A 17,015-nucleotide genomic window follows, 5' to 3' on the forward strand; every position below is an offset into this window, starting at 1 on the left:
ATTCAACACTGTCATGATGGATCAAGTCTATATTTAGTAACCATCCGGTTAACTTGTATGAAATGTACACTATCCAGACATATCAGATCATTCCTGCAACGGGTATCCGTATCCAACCAACATAGCAGGCTCATCAATGCTGTGATGCTGATAACTGAAAATAGGGGGGAAAATGTTAACTGCCAGGCTAGGAAAGTGGGATAAAGGAGAATTACCTGAGGACGCCAACAGCGCCAGGGTCGAGCATCAGAGAAAGAGGGAACTCCATAGGATATCCCAACCAGCGCTTGGTAAAGGCACGAAGCAAATGTCCGTGTGCAACCAGCAGGATATCAGAGGGATTCTCTCCGTGCATGTTGTCCTTGTGCATCGCGCGAATCTCCTGAATGAGATTATCAAGACGGTCCGTCACCTCTTGCGCAGACCTGTATTGACCTGGTCAGATATACTTGATCGTAGGCGATTGGACATCAATTAAAAAGAGCTTTTTCTTTTTTTAAAAAAAAGACTTACTCTCCATTCTCGCAGCCGTCTCTCCAGATATCCCACTCGCTCTCGGTATCCAGACCGTGCTCCTTTCTCAAGGCCCGGATTTGTTTAGTCAACAGACCTTCATACAAACCGTAGTCCCACTCGGCCAGTCTGTCGGTTTCAGAGACCTTCTGTGCATCCTTAAGCGCTTGCTTATCGGCATCAGAGAAAGCAATCTCAAAGGTCTGCATTGCTCGCCTGCGAGGACTGATGTAGACATGGGCCAGCTTAGCTGGGTCAATCAATCTGCCGGATCCGACAATCATCTTGCCAGACGCATTGACCTGGTTGACACCATCTTGGGTGAGCTCAAGCTCAGTGATTCCGGTGTATCGTCCGTTCTTGGACCATTCCGTCTGCCCTAGAATCTAGTTAGACTACGAAAAGAAGATATGGACGTTCTGGAACATACCGTGTCGGTAGAGGAAGACACGGGGTGTGCTGGAGTCTTTATCGGGCATGTTTGCACTATTGTTCAAGGGTAGTCCAAGGATGGTTGTTGAAAGTGGGTTGCGGGATTGTGGGAAAAGTGGAAAGGATTTCCGTCCCCGGTGAGTTTTGAACCTCACCCGCCACGTGTGCTAACTCAACTTAGAAGTAGAATAGTAGAATATTGACCTTTTATTCTACCTGCATATGTATTTCTAAATAAAGAGCGTCGCGTAAGAGAGGATTGCTAAAGGGTGTACTTGATATCTATGACCTGGGAGGCGATTTTGCCCCGCCATCGCGGGGTTAGTGCTTTTATAGTACTTTATAAGTCAATGATAATGATGTCTTGAATCACACAGAACAATTCGATATTTGTATATATTAAAATATATTAGATCAACATATATATTAAGCACTTGAATTTTTATAGCTTAAACAAAGAGGATCCGTTTATAAACATCTATGCTATTAAATGAGCGCTGACATACTCATAGTACCTAACTAGTAGTGTTTCATCGACAATGCCCTTCCTTGTGTTGAACCATGCAGATATATGCAGATATATCTCTTTTCTTTTGTCTAATCCCCATCAAAAAGTCCCTCGTCCCTCCCTTTCAGAAAACAAATGCTGTATATGGAATGATACCGCAATAGCAATGACCCAAGCCGAGATTAAGTCGAGGTCTGTATTTCCCACCTCAATTATCAGCTTATTTTTGTCTAGATAAAATCTCAGACATAGAAATCATTATCCGATTGATACCTTGCATGTCCGTTTCAACTTTCAAAAGAACAAAAGAAATTGAATTTATTTGAGCCCTTGCATACTCCGAGTCTCGCGTTTCCTGGGCGTCCCATAAAACCTTTCTGTTATGTTTACCCTAGCAAGATAAACAGAAAGCCAAAGCAGCTTCCAAGGTTAATATCTTAAATCGATACATCAGATTGCATAATCCATTTGAATTCCGCACGAAACGCGACTTGAGCAGGTATGTGGCATGTAAATCTATTTACAGAGTGAGACTGATCCTAACATATGCCAGCCAACGGGGACGAGGTTCCTCCAACATTCCAACATGCCATCGACAATTTCATCTATGCTACCTACCCCGGCATCCTCTCAAAATCGAAATGCCCTCAGATACGCTCCCCGCCGGAAATACCGACCCAATCGAGCTCCCACCCGTCCGGTCTATATGGATGCAAACCCGTTCATCTGTCACACTTCCTCACACTCGTTGACGCATTCTTGGCCCAAACATCATGCAGTCGATTGCCCGCGATGCCATCGGCACCATGACGTCAGTTTTTGCAGACAGCAGCGGTGGTGAGAAGGACTTGAGCTTGGAAATTTACTTTTGGGACATAATATGATGTAAAATGATTAGGCTGGCTAGTATCTAAATATTTCTTTCTGCAATCTGCCTAGCCATCTGGCTTCCGAAGTGAGAGTGATGTGAATAATATTTAATGTGATTCTTCGTCGAATCTACTTTTAATTTAGTGGAAAAAGAGAGAATTGAATGTCTTGTTGGTGAGATTTCAGAGAAGGATCATTGACGAAGAACAAAAAGGCTCTGCTTGGCATCAGAGCAATATACATGAGAGCGAAGTGAGAGTGAAGTGAGCCGGGAGATGAAATAGATCACAACCAGAGGCAAGTAGCATTCACTTCAATGTACCATCCTCCAAGGGAGGACTCCATAGTTGTCCATGTTCGGCTCAATTGAACCCATGTTGCTCAGTTTTATATTACACCAGTATCGGAATCGACATGGTGGATTACTCTACCTAGGGTTCCCTCCATGATACGAGATTCGCATCTGACAAGTCTGATATTTTTCTTTAAGAAACGATTGAGATTGGGCATTTAATACTGCCAGCCTTATTATAATTAAGTACATCTTTGTGAAAACAATTAGCTCTCCTCTCCTACCCTAGTTCCAGAGGAATGTGAATTCTGCACCACCCCCTTCCAAACATTCAAGCAACGAAGCCACCCTTCCATCCTGTTCTTCAAGATCGCTAGCAAGCTTTCGTTTCTGCGCCTCGAGTTCGAAGATGGTGCTCCTTTGTTCGTCAATCATGCCTTTCTGTCTATTGAGCTTCATTGCCTGCATTTTGACCTGGCATGATTGTTCGTTGAATCGAGACAACAGTTCCGCGTATAGTTGTTCAAAATGTGGCTCATCTTCAAGATTAAACATCATCTCTGAATGTTTGTCGTCTGTTGTCCATTGTTCAATGATTTCAACCAGATCCACTAGGGTATTTTGGCTTGGCTGGAAAAACTCCCCTTCGCCTGGTGTCATCTCGTTGATCAGTTCTTCTTGGTACTCGAGCTCCAAGAACATTGTGCTGGAAATGTTCCCGAAGACTTCCTTCATCTTCGCATCCCGCTTTTCTAGCGCAGATGCCATCCTAGTCTGTTCCTCGAGACTATGAACCAACTTTCCTTTTTGGCACTTGAGGTCGGAAACTTTTTTTTCTGTTCCTCGAGTTCGTATATGATATTTGCTGTGTGTTGTTCAAACCGGCCCACGGCTTCTTTGTGCTTCTTCGTGAGGTCGAGGATAATCTGCGCCTGTTTCGTCATCTGATGTCTCAGCTGTGCATTTTGTTCTTGAGACTCCTTAGGCGTGTCGTCGTGCTTGTCGTCATGCTGTAGCGGCATGGAGTTACATGTTGGTCCAGGATTGTTAAGCATGCACTGCGGGTTAACCAAAGACTCTCTCCATTCGGGTTCTCTGAGGAGCAAGCAGTTCGTGTTTTGATTCTGCTGCTCAAGGTCTGGTGCTTCTGTGCTTTGCACTTTAAGCCCAAGGATGGCCATCGCGTCCATTTTTGTTGATACGGGCTGGTCTGCCGCCGGCGTTGGGTGTTTGATAAACAGATGTGGCTCCAGTGAGACTTCTTTCTTATATGGGGTTGCGTGGGTTGACAAGTGATGAGAGTTCACAAGGGATGGGTGTTTGTGAGGTATTCTTGTGGGTGATAGTTGAGTTACGCGTATTTGTAAAGTGGATGATTCCTGTGAGTTGACCTGAGGGGACAGAGGGACTTATATTGCCGTTTGTCTTGGTCTCGCTCCGATTCCATATTTGGCCCGGAGGGCATGACTATGCCCTTTGGAATCACAACTATAATTTTAGGAGCTAGGCCAACCTTGGGAAAAAATAGTGAATTTGATGTGTGCCATCCATGGATGGTACCTGGTACTTTTCCCTTTTTGGTGCATATAGACATCTGGATCCTCGCCGAGTACAAAATAAGACAGATATCGTTATAATGAGTCATAACACATAGACATTTGCAGCTCAAGAACCAAGGAGCGGATATAGTTGCAGAGGTAGCATGGTCTAGTAAAAGGAAACTTGGTGATCCCACAAATTGACCGAGGCGCACTTTCAGAAAAAATGATCCCACCCCAATGACGAAATAGTGAGTGGCAATACTGGGTACCAGAATGCCAGACCCAAATTGAATGGACCAAGTGCACTTGCTAGGGGAGTGGTCGCAACAAAGCTGTCTGTGGGCGTCGCAAGAAGAAAAGAACACCCCAGATACTCCAGAAAATGGTAGAAGCTAACCAAAGCCCGTTGGACGTGAGTAATTGGCGTTCAATAGGCCTCATGTTCACCATTTCTTCGGGGCAGAAATCTCCGCACGAGAGAACGAGCCAGAGACAGTCTCATTTCCTTTCCGCTGCTGAATCGCTTTGATTCCCGTGCGGTCAGTGACCGTCGTCGCATTGATGATATTGTCGAATGCCTCGTCCTCGCTTCCTCCTGAGCCGGACTCAGCATCTGAGTCGACATACAGCTGCTCCGGTCGAGAAATTTTCTCCGGCTGCTGCTTTTCTTCTTCTTCTGGATTCTGGAACGATTTGGAACTGAGAATCTTGCGGCGGATTTCGGCCATTTGCTCTTCATCTTCAGAGTCATCGGAAATCGCGAATGGGTCCTTATCCTCATCTTCCTCTTCGTCGCTGCCCTCATCTTCGTCATTTTCATCTCCGCTTTCGTCGTCTGAAGTTCGTGCGGGCAAACGATTGGTGTTTCCTTTGGTCCAGATATCATCACCTCCATCAACGCGGTTGTCTTCGTATTCGCGTTCGATCTTGGCTAGCCATTCCTCTTCCGTCCTCTTTACATCCTCTTCGGTTTCGCATGCGGCATAGCGCGCCAGAAGTTCTTTGTTGATTTCCAAGAAAGATGGCCCATAGCTGAAATGTCTGAGGAGATCTTCCGCCCATTCCAGGCGACGGCAGATGGCGAAACAAGCGGCGAGCGCTTCGACGCAGTTCAGGCGCCATGGTTTGCCGTAGTTAACCGTGTTGGCGGCGATAAGGTAGGGGACTATATACCAAGATAGTTAGCACCCCGAGAATCCAGTTCATCGTTGCCCAATTCTTATCACATACGAAGTCGTTCACATTTTCCGCCGATTCGCGACCAGGGCACTTCCTTGACTCTCACCCAAGAGCATTCCACCACGGCAGCACCGTGCTGTTCCATGATATCTTTGTCTGCGGGAGAGATGATTCGTTTGGCATTTGGACTAGTCAATCGTTAGTTTGCAAGCTAATAAACCCCAAAAAATGCGCCGCGAAACATACGAGACGATCACGCCGGGGTGCCGCTGGCCAATGTGAAGCTCCCGCATCAGACCAAGCTTCATGAGTCGCTTTCCAGAGCATCTCTTAGGGTCGCAGTGTCCCATATCCCAGCAGGCAGCCTTGTAAGGAGGCCTCGAGGAGGTGGCGCCCTCATCTGCTTCATCACCGCGGGGCACTCGGGGGCGGGGGCTATTGCTGAATTTCTTGCCTCCTCGCGCGAAGTTGTCTTTTTTGTGGCGGACCATCGTGAATGATGAGATAAAAACCCAAAGAGAATATCCAAGAATACCCTACTTGGAGTATCTTGAAGTATTTCGTAGTGGTAAATGTAGTGATTGGGGAAAAAAAAAGATCCAAGCACAAGCGCCACACGTGCAGGCTAAACGGGTTCTCCGCCCGCATCCCCGTCCGCGACTGTACACATCTCCTCTGGATCCTTGTGCTTTCCAGTACCTCCCTCTTTATCCGACTAATACCCTTTTCTCTATTGTCTATTGTCCACCGTCATCCTGGAGGCTGCATCTGCACGAATGGCGGCTAGGGACCGCTTCGGTGTCTACGCTGAGCCAGGCGCTTCGCCGTTGCAGCGGGCAATTCGTGAGTCTAGTGTTGGAATGAATGTAACACAGATGATTCATACTGATGCTTGATTATCCATAGGAAATGCCTGCGATCCTCAAAACTACGAGCCGAACCTGGCCCTGAACCTGGAAGTTGCGGATCTAATCAACTCCAAGAAAGGCAATGCGTGAGTGAGAACTCTCACGTTGTATGGCGCACACTCATGAATTCATTTCTTAGACCCCGAGAAGCTGCGTTCGATATCGTTCACCTTATCAATTCCCGAAACCAGAATGTCGCATTGTTGGCGTTGGCGGTACGTGGGGAGCTTAAATGACAGCTGAAGCGGGGGAGGCTGACAATCGCGGTTTCTAGCTACTCGATATCGCCGTCAAGAACTGTGGATATCCATTCCATCTACAGATTGGCACAAAGGAATTCTTGAATGAATTGGTCCGCAGGTTCCCCGAGCGGCCACCCATACGGCCCTCCAGGGTCCAGCACCGCATTTTGGAGTCGATCGAGGAGTGGCGCCAGACTATCTGCCAAACATCGCGTTATAAGGATGACCTAGGCTTCATCCGGGATATGCACCGTCTGTTGCTTTATAAGGGGTATATGTTCCCGGAGGTCCGCCGAGAAGATGCTGCGGTCTTGAACCCAAGTGATGTATGTGGCCCCCACATAGTATTGTTTCCGCAGTCGAATTAACGTTGACTAGAATCTCCGATCCGCGGATGAGATGGAAGAGGAAGAGAAGGAAGCACAGTCTGCCAAACTCCAGGAGTTGATTCGGAGAGGCACTCCCTCCGATCTACAGGAAGCGAACCGGCTCATGAAGGTTATGGCAGGATTCGACAATCGGCACAAAACCGACTATCGAGCAAAGGCCGCGGAGGAAGTTGTTAAGGTGCAGCAAAAAGCCAAGATTCTGGAAGAGATGCTGCAGAATCAACAGCCCGGGGAAGCTCTCCCCGAAGGCGACGTTTTCGAGGTGGGCGATAAAATGTCACACGTGTTGTTTGCTAGTTGATTGGCCACTGATGCTCTTACTAGGAACTTGCGAGTGCTTTGCAAAGCGCTCACCCCAAAATCCAGAGAATGTGTGAGGAAGAATCGGATGATCCCGAGGCCGTCCATAAGCTATTGGAGATAAACGATAGCATACATCGCACAATCGAGCGGTATAAGCTAGTCAAGAAGGGTGATCTGGCTGCTGCATCTCAGATTCCAAAGGGTACACTGGGAACCACGACCGGAGTCTCCAAAAATGCAAACAACGAGCTCTCTCTGATCGATTTCGACCCGGAGCCTGAACCCAGTTCCAACGGTAACGAGGCGGTGCCATCCCAAGGTGGTAACTCCTTGGAGAATGACCTGCTCGGCCTTTCATTAGGTGAACAAGGTCCCTCCCCCGGAGGTGGTATATCTCTCGGATCTTCTAGTAAGTACCGCGGCACAATATTTCCCAAAGAAGCATCCCACTGACCAATATCAAAGTGAATTTCCCGTCCATGTCAGCAAGCTCCACGCCGCCTGTTCCACCACAATCTCAGCAGCAGGCGCCAACAGCCTTCAAACCCAATTATGATATCCTTGCTTCTATGAACAGTTCGCGGCCTGTCTCTCAATCTCCCACACCCGTCATGGGGGCCTCACCCCAAGTTCAGTCTACAGCGACTCCACCACCGGCGGCTGACCCGTTTGCATCGCTCGTCTCTGCCAGTCCACGGGCAACATCTAGTCCCTTCCAGCCACCGGCGCAAAGCCAAACTGCTCCCGCTTCGTCGTCATTGCTTGACCTAGTCGGAGGCACGGGTCCGTCCCCGCAACCGGCGCGGCAGGCCGCTCCAGTGGAAGATGATGAGTGGGATTTCGCATCCGCATTGCCAGCGAGCAATGCACTTCCATCGACCAACAAGATCCAAGTCCTCAACTCCCAGCTCCGTGTTGAGTTTGCTGCGCGCCGGGTGCCGAACCAGCCACGCCAGATTCACGTTGTAGCCATCTTCTCAAACACAACCAGTCAACGTATTGGAGATCTCCATTTCCAAGTCGCTGTGGAGAAGGTAAGCCATTTGCCACTATTAACATAGTCCACTTTCTAGCTGAGTTTGCTGACAATTGATTAGTCCTACACGCTACAGCTTCGGCCGCAATCGGGCCGAGACATTGCCCCCCAGCAGCAAAATGGGGTCCAACAGGAGATGCTCATCGACGGAATTGATGTTGGAAAGGGCAACTCGGTAAAAATTCGGTTCAAGGTGTCTTACAAGCTTGGCAGCGAGGCCCGCGAGGAACAGGGGATGGTGCCACCGCTGGGAATTGCCTAAGCACGACCCCAGAACTTTATTTTGCTGTTTCCGTTTGCGTCCGAGATTTTCCCCCCGCAGATCTGTCCGATAGGAGTTTGGCCCGGACAATCTAGCATCTACTCCCGTTAAATCGTGATCTTATGTATTGATGCTCCAATCCAGGCATCATCGGCGGATTTGGCTCTTCTCTACCCTTGATTGATGTCCTTTTCCTTTGGCTTTGCACTCATTGAGAACTTAGCGTCTTTTACCTATTCATGCTGTTTATAAACAAGATTTCATTTGCAATGGGTTCCTCTCGTCGCAAGGGGACGGTGTGCGTGTGCATGTGCATGTGCGTGTGGATTGACTGGTTGATTCGCAATGATGCAGATATGAAAGTAGTCGAGAGCGAACCAATCAACCAATCCCCGCCCTCTCTCCTCTCTCTACGTGAAAGAGAGAGGGGCCGATTCCCTTGCCATACTCCATACTCCATACTCCATCCGATAGTATTAAGCCTCCCAGAGTGACGGTACCGTCCTCCCTAACCGAGTAACCGGCGTGCACACCGGACACGAGGAACCAGCCCTGGCGCTAAAAACCCACGTACCTGCAGGTACGTTCGTGGAATGTATCCCGAACAAGAAAATCAGAAAATAAGAAAACCAAAAAAAAAAATTTAATCAACTCCGCGGAAATTTCCCCTTGCAAGGCCCACCCAGTGCCACGGCCACGGCCACGGTGATATTTAGCCACACATTCCCTTCCAAGTATGCATGCCTGCAGATCTCGGTGTCCGTTTCCCATAATCGTTCTGGCGGATGTATGCGACATGAACTGTAGTTTGGGTTTATATTGTGGCTGTGAGTGTGGAGTTTCTATGGAGCATTTGTTCGATCACCGATCGTTCTCCGAGATCGACTTTTATCTCGGTACCCTCCTGAGTCCTGGTGGAATCTGGGGATTGGTTGTTTAACCTGGGCGGATACTGGAGATGTGAGAGACCCCTGGAATTAATGTTGATATTCAATGTTAATTTCCAGGTCTATGCTTTCTAACAGATTGTACGGAATACATGGACACATGTACTCCGTACTTCGTCCGTCGGGCCTGGTATGGGCGATCAGCGGGGGTGATCGGCCTGATTGCCGAGTCCCCACTACTATGTATGTATATTGTAGCTAATAATCGCTAACGATAAGACTTCAATTGGGATTGTCAATATGCTAATCGTATTAGGACAAAATAAGACATGGGTAGTTCATGTAAAATAATATGAAGAAATATGATATCGGATTGTTTACGCAGTGGCGACTTCAGGGCCAAAATCGCCTAGCCTCGGCCGGATGGGATTATGTAACCCGGCTTCGGACTGCCCAGGTGCTTAGTGTCGGTGGCAAATCCCCGCGTCTCATGGGCTTTCAATATGGCGTCGTTTTTCCATGGGATATGACGCTGGATCAGGCAGGTATATGTCCAGACCAAGAGAAGGAAGGATTTGGAGACAGATTTGTGTGCGCAAGAGGCCAATTGAGCCCATTCTTGTACCGTGCAGTATGCCTAGTAATGGCTTACGATGGGGTCAATTGGCGTAATCTGCATATCATGTATGTCTATGTATTCGTGCAGTTTCTGCTGTTTATACCTCGGTTCGTACGTACGATGCAATCAAGGTGCTATACTTCTAACCCTGAGCGCAGGCGTAATTTCCAAGGCTGTACCCCACAGCGACATACATACATGTATGTATCTCTCGAGCGTATGTGTACACCTAAGCTGACCACATTGGCAGCTAGTAGTGGGGTTGGATACTGGTGCCACGCCAAGCTGATTATAACTGCCAGTACGATGTAGTCTAGTATGAAATGAATTCCCAAGAAAACTTGCCGAGGTAGCCTAGAGCCTGCCCAGCCCTGTAGGTGGAGGGATACGCCTAGACACGCCAAGGGAATCACCTAATTAGGAAGGCAGAAACTCCCCAGTCGCTTATATCGTATTCAATGGAAACCTGGGGTTGACGAAGAATTTACTTGGAATTTTCGATTGATATGATGATCTAGACCCTGCACCAGGTCTTTCCTTCGTGAAGTGGCACTAGTAGTGTACCTACATATGTATTCTATTAAGTGATTTATCGCACTAAAATGCGATCGTTGATCGACGATCGAGTATCCGAAATACTGCAGTAGCTCCGACGTGCAGTAACCTTATCCATACATCTTCTAAGACGATCTTTGCTTGAATACATGTATAATTATAGCCTTGAATTTCAGGTTCTCAGGAAATGATAAGCCGAGTAATGTCCGCTGTGGTGTGGTCCAGCCCTGGCCCCTGCCCGATCCGGCTATCACGTGGTACCATTCTCCTGCGTAGGCCTCGCCAATACCCGCCCACCGCCCAAACCCGCCCGCGAAAACCCAGCCCATGGGCCGGGTTGGGTCTTAGTCAGCAAACCCGTGGGCGGGTTGTCATCCGCGAAACCCAACCCAAGACCCAAATGGGTACCCGCGATTACCCAAAAAAGCAAAAAAAGCTGACTGATCATTTTACACTAAGTTATGCAGTAATTTTCGATTATCTAATTGTTTCGATGGCGTAACTACTAGCTTCTAGCTGTGAATATTTGGAAAGGAACATGAAGGGCTTGAAAAAATCAAATTGGATAATTATAAAGACTAGTATACCTCGTAACCTCGCAGTCTGCTGGAGGGCATTGTTACCCGACCAGAAGATCTCTTCTGGCTTCTATCACTCAATTGTATGATTGGAGGCGGAAGTAAATCTGCTTCGTCGTAATCAACCACGTCTTCCTCCATACTCTCTTCTTGTTGTTCAGGTTCGTGAATATGTCTGTGTATAGAGCTCCGGCCGGTCTCTACCACCGTACACTGCACTTGGTATGTCTCCTCTGGCTCAGAGTTACCCTCGAGATTCTCGCTCTCTTCAATCTCCTTATTGTCGCTGATCGGCTCTGCATCCTCTTCGATTGCCTTCAACGCTTCATCCTCTTTAAGTGCCTCTTGGCTCTCGCTCTCCAACGGTTTCTCCAGACGAATCAATTGCTGTCCCTCTAGTGTGAGCTTTTCTGAGCATATGTATATCATTAAGTCTTGAATGGTCCCTTCGTGAAGAGACCCTCGGCGATAATGACAAATGTCTCGTGCGCTATTGAAGAGCCTTTCTATACCCGCGCCGGTGGTAGGGACTGAAAGTAAGTCTCGTGCGAGCCGAGACAGCACTGGGAATTCGCGCTCGTGTTCTTTCTAATAAAGTCGCGGCGACACAGGGACATTGGCTATTCGAGGTCAGTCAGTTGTTCCAGTGTGTTGTACTGATTGCTCGTGCCTTCGCGAAGATACTGGTCCACTTCGTTATACTCTACTCCTTCATGGAAAATCGATGTACCAGGTGGCTCGAGTAGCCGATCAAGCTCTGTGCTATGCGAATTGGAAGATCGCTGGACCGTACGGAATAGCAACTCGGGGTTCTGCTGCTGATACTGTGTGAAAGATGCTCTCAAATATTCACAGTACCTTTTTGACGTATCTTTATGGCAAGTTGAGTACTCTCGATCATCAAAAGCACTTAGTTTATACTGAGGGGCAAGTAATGTTCCAGTGCCATAGAGAAAACCGTGGTCGCGGTAGGTTTTTTCGTAGTACTCTTTCAGCTTCTGCCTCGCTACAAGCAACGCGCCATACATGTCTTTCTTCTAGGGTGTTGTCTTTCTCTTCAATCTTCGATTCGACCGTTCGATATGCTCCAGTAGTTTCCTATACACAAGGAACACACTATGGATTGTGACGTCTCTGGTCTTCATCAGAGCCATGGTGAACTGAAAAAACGGTTTGGTCAAATGAACGAGGTAGTCAATTTGCCTCTATTCAACGTCGGTAACCTTGAGCTGCGAGTATTCATGATCACAGTAGTATTTGTCGATTACATTTCTCAGCCGGCGTGCTCGACGAAGCATCAAAAAAGTTGAATTCCAGCGTGTCTGAACGTCATGTAACGGAAAAAGCCGAGTACCACCTGATTAGAGGCATAAAAAAGTATCACGCCGTTGTGGGCTTGCGTTGACAAAGATCGCAAAGGATCGAATCTAATGCTGTCAGTGCTCTGAGTCTATTGAAAAAGTGAATATCTTGGCTTACCTTTGTCAGTGTATGAGCCACGTCTCTATAATTGATCGAATCCTTTAACCCGTGCGCTTGGGTGTCGGACCAAAAGGCTCTGACTTCTTTATTCTTAGGTGCTGCCCTGATATGTCCTAGTAGCTGTTTCAGGTAAAGCTGGATCACATGAGCTATGCAGGGAACCCGGACTATTGATTCCCTGGAGCTAATAGCTCCGATAGAGAGCAGTCTCTCTTGCAAGGCGCGTATCATGGTGTCGTTGTTGGTAGCGTTGTCTGTAGTAACGCTAAAAATACGATCGAGAAGTTTTCGTTCCTCCAGTAACCGGTGCAAAACATCACTAAGGTTGTTGCCTGTATGAGGACCGTGCAACGGCTCAAAGCCGAGGAGCATTTCCCTATAGTTCCAATCTTTGTCGATGAAATAAACCGTGATTGCCATGAATGCCTGCTGAAATGGACTGGTCCAACAATCTAAAGCGAGGGAAACCTTGGCATCTTCAGGCAGATCTTGTAACTGTAACTCTTGCTGGCAATTGACTGCATCCCGGAGCCGTCTCCGCAGGGTCTTCGCTGACGGGAGTTCCAATTCTCCGGGACCAGAATATAAAAGGCTGAGTAGCCTCTGAAATACCGGGTTCTCCACCGTCTGGAAAGGCAAACGAAGACACGTAATTGTCTTCAATATCTGCTCCTCGATTTGAAATGTTGTCACTCTGTGGACACTGGGTGAGTCTCTCGTGAAATGGTTCTGCAAAGAATCCGAAATCAATGACTGATTAAATCCCTTTTTCTTCCCTTTACGACAAGTATTAGACTTTTTGTGTCTACTCATGGCGCTTGTCCCATTCCCCTTATACTGTGGATGATCAAGCACAGTGAGATAAGCCTGGCAGATGACTCGAGGACGCCCAGAATCAATATCAGCTACCTGGTCAAAGTGTTTCCACATATCAGCGTGACGCGATCCGGTGGACTATTTGATCTGGGATTGGCCTTCTCCGTTCAGCTTTTGGCCGTACTCTGTTTCCTTCCACCATTCAAGAAACTCTGTCTCTAGATGCGACTCGTACGCAATCCATTTCTTTCTGTGCTGAGGTCCCATACGTCGGAGTGTCGCTGGAGGTCTTCGAGTAGTTATGTCGTAGGTTTTGCGGGGTCCTGTCAAAGGCTGCGGTCCATCTTAGTATACATGTAGGTAGCGCCGCAACACTCAGAGGCTAGTGGAAGGGACCATTTTCTTACAGAGGATTGAATGTCAGAATCCAAGAAGCCGTCAGATGACGGCTCAATGGAGAGCAGTGGACTGAAAGGCCGATGTATTGATCGCGATGATGAGGAAGAAGACGCCATACTGAAGTAAAAGGCCACTGGTATTGGAAGATGGGGATTTTTTTCATCTTGAGTACTTGATTGTGGATTTTGTTCCAGTCGCGTCGTGCGTTTGGATCTATCTATTCCTGAGTCGCGTAAAACCCGCGGGTACCCAAAACCCAACCCAACCCAACCCAACCCGCCCGGAGATGAATACGACTTTGGGAGGACACTGAGAAGGTCCAAATCACTGATTTTAAATGATCGAACTAAAGATAATATTTTTGAGCTCACTCGAAAGATTCTTAATTGATGAATTTACATAAAATCATCAATGTGGCCTGTAATCCTTTCAGATGTGTAAAGCAGGGCGATGGGGGCAGTGATCTACATGTAGAGAATATATATTTCCAGGTCGATGGCGTTGATTGTTTCAGTGTAATATCCACTCAAAAGCGTGACAGAAATAAATGACCAAAATTACACCAGATGACTAATCAAGTTTATCCACGATTTATGCATGTTTTTGGGTATTTTGGGCAACCCGCGGGTACCCGCCAAGAACCCATGGGCGGGTTCATCAAGGCCAAAACCCGCGGTGGGTTGCCCATGGGCGGGTAAGGAAATTGAAAACCCAACCCAAACCCGCGTTTGGCGAGGTCTACTCCTGCGTGCTACCGAAGGCACTTTCTCACAGAAGAGAGAGGAAGAAAAAAAAAATAACGTGACGGTCTAACGTTTAAGGAAGAGGATCTGCAGTGATTCTCGATAGAGTAACATCCATCGGAATACATCTATCGGGATCTGTCTGGAGTATAGGGTAACGCCGCCCCACTTAATAACTGAAAAAGGCCTAGACCTTGAAGTCTAGTTAATCTGAAATCATTTTTAATGTCTTGATAACGATACACATGTGGTATCCTGCAGGTTTATTTGCAGGATGCAGGAAATAGTCTCCGTACGGACTAGAGATTATGAGTGGCACCATATCGCGGCACTCGTATTTGGTTAGTGGCGCTCTCGAGCGGACTAGCCGACCTAGGTAGAAAGAGAGGGACTGGGCTACCATGGACCGAGCAGCCGTAAGTTTTCCAATCGCCCAAACTATGATCGGCTCAGTTCCGTGGTTCTGGCCCTGAGCTTGGGCTTAACTTTTGACACTTGGGTTTCCCCTCAGCCTTTTTCGTATTTAACTTACCTTTCCCCCTCTTCTTTGGTCATATACTTTTCTTCTATAAATCGACATTGTCTATTACTACAACATGCCCCTGTCAGATATGGACCAGGACATCACACCTATCCCCCGTTCGCGGGAGGAGAACCAAGAGAGGTATGTAAACTACATTATTTACCATACAGGGAAAAAAAAAACGCAAATTACTAACAATCACCTAGAGCCTTTATTGCTGCATCACGGAGAAAGGATCGCAGCTTAGACGCTCGCCTGGAATCTGCTAACCGGGCTTCTATGTTGCATAAGAAGCGCACGGGCAAGGCTTTCCACATCACTAAGGAGATTGTTGAGAAAGAAGCCATGTATGAAGAGGTCGATGAGCGGTATCAAGAAAAACGCATTCTTATGCTGCAACGCCAAAACGAGCAAATCGAAGACCAATTTAAAAACCATCTACTAGCCGCCTTTGCAGCTCGCGCTCAATTCAATGCATCTTCCATCCACAGCCGGCGAGCAAGCCACATGACTCCACGCCCATCAGTCAATGGAGTCAATGGAGTCAATGGTGGTGCCCGCAAAATGAGCTTGGATCTGTCCAACATCCGCTCTTCCTTCTCCCAGGGCCCAGGCTCCATGGCCAGCCCGATGGCAACGGGTGATGGCTACGTACTATCGCCCACGGCATCATACGACCCGAGTGCCCAGCCCTACACGGCCTACATGAACGGTTCCCAGACACCATACTCCGACATGTTCTCTACCTCAACAGGGGCCCCATCTGGACATATCCCAGCCTACATGAACCAACAAACCCCAGCGCCAACCTGGAACCCCCAAGTACCCTCATGGACCCCGATGCAACAGCACAACCCAACGCCTGTGCAAACCCCCACAGACACGCACGCCGTGCAAATGTGGCAGCAGCAAATGATGCAGCAGGCTCAGATGCCCGACACCGCAACCCAAATGCATCAGTTCAGAGATCGTCTGGCGTCGGCACCAGAATTGCCTCTGCAGCACACACCGGCCCCACACATTCCCTCAGCATCCATGTCTGGCCCCACCGGCCATGGCCCTACCCATGGTCACTCGCGCGGCCAGTCCCAGCCATCGAACAATTTCCACAACCTCCACCTCCTTACTCAGAGTACACACATTTCTCACCCCCCGGTGGCTCCCTCCAGTCTTAGCTCTCCTAGGATCGAGGCCCTCTCAGCCGGCACTCACTCCACACCTGATTTCTGTCCCACTCCCAATACCCCACTGTCACCGACGACTGTTACCGCACATGCTACCATGTCGCATGGTGGGAAGGTTGACGGTGATGGTATTATGGTCTCGCATGAGGGTATGGACCCTGATTTCACGGATTTCAGTCAGTTTGCTTTCCACTTGGGTAACCCGACTGTTCCGCTTTCCGATCGTGACCAGCCTTTTGGATTTGATGATCTTCTCGCTGTTGATGATTTCACCAGCGTCTCTTGTTAACTTCATCTATCTCTATCTTATCATGCCTATTATGATCTATGATACCTGATATACCTAGGTGGTCCTTGATTTTTTTTCCCTTGGTTTCTTTTTTTGGATTTGGGTGTATATCGGGGTTGGCTTTACACATTTGCTCTTGTATCATATCTTATTTGTCTGTCATATCTATTTCTCATTTAATATCCTGAACAGGCGTCAGGATTGGAAATGTTTGTATGTATTGGATGAACTTTTGCTCTTCTTTTTTCATTCTATTTTTCATTAAATATTACTATACTTTTCTTCGATGTATGTACAGGTGACATGAAGAAACAAAATTCTCTCCACTTTTCTTTCTCAATCTCCATATCAAAATTTCACCTTGGATTTAACGTTGCAAGTTTTAACGTTGCATTAATCCGCAAACAACCTACAACCTTCGCCAAGTCCGCATCCTAATCCGGAGCCTTCCCCACCATTCTCTTC

General features: G+C 47.8%; 6 protein-coding genes across 6 annotated transcripts; 2 read left to right on the forward strand and 4 right to left on the reverse strand.

Annotated features, from left to right (window-relative positions):
• Nucleotides 1-87: 87 nt before the first annotated feature.
• On the reverse strand, nucleotides 88-992 carry N7455_002479 (uncharacterized protein; the record flags this gene model as incomplete). The annotated part of the gene is made up of 4 exons (XM_040953297.2): nucleotides 88-154; nucleotides 216-425; nucleotides 514-892; nucleotides 944-992. The coding sequence occupies 4 exons, from the start codon at nucleotides 990-992 to the stop codon at nucleotides 88-90; spliced, it is 705 nt and encodes a 234-aa protein (XP_040816362.1).
• A 1,908-nt stretch (nucleotides 993-2,900) lies between these two features.
• Nucleotides 2,901-3,805, reverse strand: N7455_002480 (uncharacterized protein; the record flags this gene model as incomplete). Its single annotated transcript, XM_065604287.1, has 2 exons — nucleotides 2,901-3,367; nucleotides 3,415-3,805. 2 exons carry the CDS (start codon nucleotides 3,803-3,805, stop codon nucleotides 2,901-2,903), a joined length of 858 nt encoding a protein of 285 aa, XP_065462778.1.
• A 794-nt stretch (nucleotides 3,806-4,599) lies between these two features.
• On the reverse strand, nucleotides 4,600-5,826 carry N7455_002481 (ribosome biogenesis TSR3 family protein; the record flags this gene model as incomplete). The annotated part of the gene is made up of 3 exons (XM_040953248.2): nucleotides 4,600-5,321; nucleotides 5,387-5,523; nucleotides 5,582-5,826. 3 exons carry the CDS (start codon nucleotides 5,824-5,826, stop codon nucleotides 4,600-4,602), a joined length of 1,104 nt encoding a protein of 367 aa, XP_040816183.2.
• A 285-nt stretch (nucleotides 5,827-6,111) lies between these two features.
• N7455_002482 (VHS domain protein) lies at nucleotides 6,112-8,475 on the forward strand (the record flags this gene model as incomplete). The annotated part of the gene is made up of 8 exons (XM_040953411.2): nucleotides 6,112-6,178; nucleotides 6,242-6,329; nucleotides 6,383-6,458; nucleotides 6,518-6,811; nucleotides 6,864-7,136; nucleotides 7,199-7,586; nucleotides 7,643-8,211; nucleotides 8,275-8,475. 8 exons carry the CDS (start codon nucleotides 6,112-6,114, stop codon nucleotides 8,473-8,475), a joined length of 1,956 nt encoding a protein of 651 aa, XP_040816196.1.
• Nucleotides 8,476-11,114: 2,639 nt separating this feature from the next.
• N7455_002483 (uncharacterized protein) lies at nucleotides 11,115-12,142 on the reverse strand (the record flags this gene model as incomplete). Its single annotated transcript, XM_065604288.1, has 2 exons — nucleotides 11,115-11,469; nucleotides 11,772-12,142. 2 exons carry the CDS (start codon nucleotides 12,140-12,142, stop codon nucleotides 11,115-11,117), a joined length of 726 nt encoding a protein of 241 aa, XP_065462779.1.
• Nucleotides 12,143-15,110: 2,968 nt separating this feature from the next.
• Nucleotides 15,111-16,581, forward strand: N7455_002484 (uncharacterized protein). Its single transcript, XM_040953252.2, has 2 exons — nucleotides 15,111-15,218; nucleotides 15,284-16,581. The coding sequence occupies exons 1-2, from the start codon at nucleotides 15,151-15,153 to the stop codon at nucleotides 16,548-16,550; spliced, it is 1,335 nt and encodes a 444-aa protein (XP_040816265.2). The 5' UTR covers nucleotides 15,111-15,150; the 3' UTR covers nucleotides 16,551-16,581.
• Nucleotides 16,582-17,015: the final 434 nt, after the last annotated feature.

The sequence above is a fragment of the Penicillium solitum genome, assembly GCF_028829755.1.
Source record: "Penicillium solitum strain IBT 25940 chromosome Unknown utg000001l_segment0_segment0, whole genome shotgun sequence".
NCBI classification, from domain to species: Eukaryota; Fungi; Ascomycota; class Eurotiomycetes; order Eurotiales; family Aspergillaceae; genus Penicillium; species Penicillium solitum.

What these genes read in the sequence shown, in the direction of transcription:
- N7455_002484 (XM_040953252.2), top strand. Translation starts at nt 15,151, where the DNA reads ATGCCCCTGTCAGATATGGACCAGGACATCACACCTATCCCCCGTTCG. An exon ending in CGGGAGGAGAACCAAGAGAG is followed by an intron (nt 15,219 to 15,283) that starts GTATGTAAACTA and finishes ACAATCACCTAG; the next exon opens with AGCCTTTATTGCTGCATCAC.